General features: G+C 35.5%; 1 protein-coding gene across 1 annotated transcript; it reads right to left on the bottom strand.

The window, feature by feature from the left end:
* Positions 1 to 2488: 2488 nt before the first annotated feature.
* On the bottom strand, positions 2489 to 3995 carry LOC112524947 (zinc finger BED domain-containing protein RICESLEEPER 2-like). The gene is made up of 5 exons (XM_025134889.1): positions 3849 to 3995; positions 3474 to 3751; positions 2810 to 2944; positions 2602 to 2713; positions 2489 to 2497 (listed from the first exon to the last, which is right to left on the bottom strand). The coding sequence occupies exons 1-5, from the start codon at positions 3993 to 3995 to the stop codon at positions 2489 to 2491; spliced, it is 681 nt and encodes a 226-aa protein (XP_024990657.1).
* Positions 3996 to 4934: the final 939 nt, after the last annotated feature.

The raw sequence follows: 4934 nt of genomic DNA, 5'->3' as shown, positions 1-4934 counted from the left end.
GATCAAGGTTCGTCCGAACCGCCTACCGATCCTCCTCAGTTCAGTTACCCGAAAGCTGCTAGGTATCATGTAAGTTTTCTAAAACCATTACTTTGGTTAATAGATACGTTGGTAGGTTTAAGGTAATATATTTCAATAAACATAGTGATGCTATTAGTTTGGGCTGCCATTGTTGGGCTGACGTTAGGATAAGTAAGTAGGTTGAGAATGCGACTTCGAACATTGGTATTATTAGAATGCTTAGTTGTTAAATACATGCATTGGTTATGTTTGATTTACAGTCGTTATGCTGCTGAAATATCTACATACATAACCTCATCCATTTTTGTTTTGGTGAACCATAAGAGCGATTTCAATCGCTTAGGGGTGAGTCACAATCTAGTACTGACAGCCTTCTCCCTGATGAGGCATCTCTTTGGGAGCAAAGTGTCGGAGGACGGAGGAAAGGCCGAATATTTGGTTTCGGGACCACCCACGACCCCTCTTATGCTATGACGGGTAGATGTAGTAGTAGCGGGTCATTATACGAGTCAAGAGCAGAGGTACGTTGGTTATATTGTTATAAACTTTCTCTTTACTGAAATTGCGAACAAATTACTGATTTCGAAGAATATTGAATATTTACAGGTAACGGAGTTGAGAGATAAGTTGTCAAGGGTAGAAGAGGAACTCGAGACCGAACGGAAGCATAGGGCAGATTTGGAGGCCAGACAAGCTGCTGCATTAGCCCAACAGACTGCTGCATTAGCCCAACAGACTGCTGCATTAGCCCAACATGCCGCATTATCGGAGCATTTTGCTGCGTTTATGCGGCAGTCATGATACGTTTTCCCACCTCCCCCAGATCCCGATAGTTAGGTTGTATGTATTCGAAGATTAAATTGTATGAATTTGAATATTTTAAATTGTATGAATCCATATTTTAAATCGTATGAATTGGTTACTTTTGTTCACAGATTTGGTTTGTTATATATTATTATTTTCAGGTTTTTTAAAAATAAATACAGGATTTATGTATTTTTAAAAAAATTATTTTTTAATTTTTTACAAATTAGCAACAGATTATCGAGGGAAAATCCGTCGCTGAAAGTGCTTGAATTTCCCTCGCAAATCCATCGCTGAAAGTTCCCTCGCAAATCCGTCGCTGATCCGTCGCTAAATACTTCCCTCGCTGATCCGTCGCTGAAAGTGTCCGTCGCAAATCCGTCGCTGATAGCATTACCTACGACTGTTTGACCGACGAAGTATCAGTGACGGATCAGCGACGAAAACCCCTTTCAGCGACGTATCAGCGAGGGAATTTTCCCTCGCTGATACTCTGCATTTTTGTAGTGAATGCGGCTTGACCCTTTACAATAAATGTATGCCAGAGGGAAATATATAGTAGTGAAAATGCATAATGGAGGAGTTTGCAAGGTGATTTGTGAGTTGAAGCCTTTTAAGGCTTGTGTTTTATTAACTCCTTCCCACTTTCCTACAAGTAATTTCTCCTTACTTCATTACTTATTCCCTTTGAATCTTAACAACTGAGGATGCAAAGAGGATGGCAAAGAATCCATGGAAAAGTGCTTAAAAGAGACACCACGTATATACTAATTATGACAAATATTGATTACTATGCAAGGAATGCATGCAAAAGCTTGGGAACATGAATTTAGACATGGCGATTAAGTTTTCAGATTATGTGAATGAGCTAGATACTTGCTTTAAATTGGTGGTTATTCTTGAAATGAAATCCAAATTGCATCGTGAATTTGTCTACTTTCGTGACCAGTATGATGTTGATCAAGAAATAGAAAAACAGATTGCCCAGAAACAAGGGTAATTATTGCTATAAAAGCATAGGGGTTGATTCGTTCATGCTAAGGAATGAAAATAAGAATGAAAATGATAAGAAATGAAAATGGGAATGAGTTTTTATCCCCTCCAGTTTAACAAGGAATACAAAATTTGGGTTTCTGAGTAAGGGTGTAAATGATACGAGTCGAGCTTGAATATCACTGTACTCGACTTGAACTCGAAACCCAACTTCCAAGCTCGAGCTTGACTCGAAAACTCGCGAGTAGTAAAAATCAAAGCTCGACTCGAGCTCGACAACTATGTCTCAAACTCGAACTCAAATCAAGCTCAAACTTTAACTCGAACTCGAATCAAGCTCGAATTAAACTCGAGCTCGAATCAAGGTCGAACTCATTTAATGCATAACAATAATAGAAGTTCGAAATAAATTAAAAAACACCAGCAAATTAAATCCGGAAAATTAAGATTTTACAACCAAATACAAAATAAAATCATAACTACTTGTAACATACAACCAAAATCAAACGAAGTTGAGAAAAATACAATATTAAAACCAAGTACTTATAAATCTATCAACAAATCAAAACACGATCTTATTTCAATTCGATTCTCAGCTTCCATGAACGACACTTGAATGAAGATTTCCATTGGTTATTCTTCGTTCTTCTACAATAGAAACAAGAACAAATTAGTATACCTGTTAAAAGTAAAAGTAAATAATATTTAAGCATTTATCTTATTCTTCCTTTTCACTCCATGGAGTGATCTACACCAATCACCCGTGCACATCAACATTTGTACCGTTTCCGAAGCAAAAGAAGCTCTATAAGGATCTATTGCACGACCACCAGCACTAAAAGTTGTTTCCGAAGCCACAGTAGTGATAGGAACAGAGAAGATATTTGCAGCCATTCTAGATAAAATTCAGAACTTGTTTGATTGTTCCTTCCACCAACCTAAGACATTAAATTTGTAGTCTTGACTAAAGAAACACCCCTCTCCTAGATACATATCAAGCTCAGATTTCACATAAGTTACCGATGTCTCCCCACTAAAAACATCTAACAAAAGTTCAGGTAAACCACTAGATCCGTCATTTCTTTCACAAATATTTGATCCAAATTCACATTCTCCACTGTCATCTCTAATAGAAGAAGAATACATTCTCACATATTCATCAAAAAGCTCATACATCACCTCTTTGACTATACTAATATTATCCCTAACTACACTTAAAGAAAACTTTTAGGCCATGCAATCTCTGTAGCCCTCATTTTCAATCTAGGATCTAACACGATCCCTATTAACATTAGCATGTTACATTCCCCCCCCCCCAAATATTTATCAAAACTCTCTTTCATGTGGTTTACCATACTTTTAACAAAATCATCATTCAATTGAGATTGTTTATCCAACATAATTTTAATCCTTTGTACTTCAGCAAGAAACAAGTTAGAAGTTGGATATTCAGAACCAGATATTGAGTTAGTAGCATCTTTAAATACTTTCAATATATCAAGCAATTTTACAGTTTTACTCTACTCCTCTTCATTAGGTCAAGAAGTATAATTACAATCATGAAATCATATCGAGGAAATACATGTGTAAACTTGATGGCACAATCTAGCATGTCGTATGTTGAATTCTGATGTGTCTTGCATTCAAGAACTAACTTCCGATGATTCATGTTGTATTGGCTTACAGGTTCACCAAAACACTTAAGACGTGCATCATTTGAGTTCGAGTAATCAAAGGAATAATGGACTTTCACAATAATGTCCTTCACTTGTTGAAGATCATGTTGAACCATAATGTTAAGAATGTGGGCACAACATCGAACATAAAATAATTTTCCACCGCAAATAAGCCTCCCATTTGATTCAAAATTATCCTTTAAAATTGCAATACAAGAATCATTTGCAGATGCATTGTCCACATAAATTGTGAAAAACTAACACGAATACACAAAGATTAAGCTTTATTAGTACACAAATCATAAATAAAATAAAACATATATGCACTAATTTATCAACCAAAGTAGAACTTACTTTGTCCTCAATTTCCCACTCCCTTAGGCATGTTAAGATGCAATCAGCTATATTCACACCTTTACATAGAAGAGGCAAATGAACAAAGTTAATCACCCTCTTTTGGAGATTCCAATCAAGATCCACAAAATGAGCGGTAATAACCATATATTCAATTTTTCCGTGGCTTTGACTTCCACAAATCTATTGTCAAACTTACTCGTTCCACTTTCTTGAACAAATCTTTTAGCTTTTTCTTCTCAAACTCATAGATTTTGAAAGAGTCTGCTTTAATAGTACCTTAGGATACACGGTTCCATTCAGGTATTCCCCTTTTCATCATCAAATTAAAACCCTTCCTCTTCAACAATACTGAAAGGATGCTCATGCATAGTGATCCAATTGGCTATCCCTCTTGCATCTTTAATATGTCAAGTTTACCATTATGTAAAACACTAATAAACTCAGGTTGATTTGTACCAATGCTTGAATCAGATGACAAAAAATTAATCAATTTTTGTCGTCTTACGTGTTTCGCTTTCATAACACAAGATTCCAAATGTCGGTGTATGTGGGTAATGCTCTTAGATTTCAAAAGAGAAAGGGGAGTTTTAAAATACTTGCACCTTACTTTCCGTTGATTTTTTATCATTTCAGGATTAAAAAAAGCATCCCATACTTTTGATCTTCTTGGTCTTTTAGAGTTATGAAAAAGTTTATTATCAACATTTGATTCTCCTTCATCAACATTCACTACAAGAAAAATGACCTTTAGAGAAGGTATTGTTTTGTACTTAAAAGTCTTAAAAACTTCTCTAAAACCTTTAGATAAGCTTTTAAATTTTGTCAAAGAGCTTCTCTGTGTGACGGTAGGTAAAAGTTTTAGAGAGGGTTTTCGGAGGGTATGTCTTTGTTAGCCTTTAGAGACGCTTAATTGAGACTTTAGATACACTTTTAAAGCTTCTCTAAAGGTTAGTCAACTTTTTATTCAAAGCTTCTCTAAAAGTATATATATTAGTGACACTTTTCAAGTATTTGTGACGTTTTGTAAGAGTTACTAAAAGATGCTTTTAGAGAAGATAATGGAAAAGCTTCTCTAAAGATATT

Source organism: Cynara cardunculus, assembly GCF_001531365.2.
Source record: "Cynara cardunculus var. scolymus isolate 2C chromosome LG 13, CcrdV1, whole genome shotgun sequence".
NCBI lineage: Eukaryota > Viridiplantae > Streptophyta > Magnoliopsida > Asterales > Asteraceae > Cynara > Cynara cardunculus.
This window is presented reverse-complemented; position numbering and strand designations above follow the sequence as displayed.

Coding starts and splice junctions, on each gene's coding strand:
- LOC112524947 (XM_025134889.1), bottom strand. CDS start 3,995: ATGGTTATTACCGCTCATTTTGTGGATCTTGATTGGAATCTCCAAAAG. Junction 3,752..3,848: donor AGTGGGAAATTGAGGACAAA/GTAAGTTCTACT, acceptor TATTCGTGTTAG/TTTTTCACAATTTATGTGGA. Junction 2,714..2,809: donor GTGAAATCTGAGCTTGATAT/GTATCTAGGAGA, acceptor AATTTTATCTAG/AATGGCTGCAAATATCTTCT.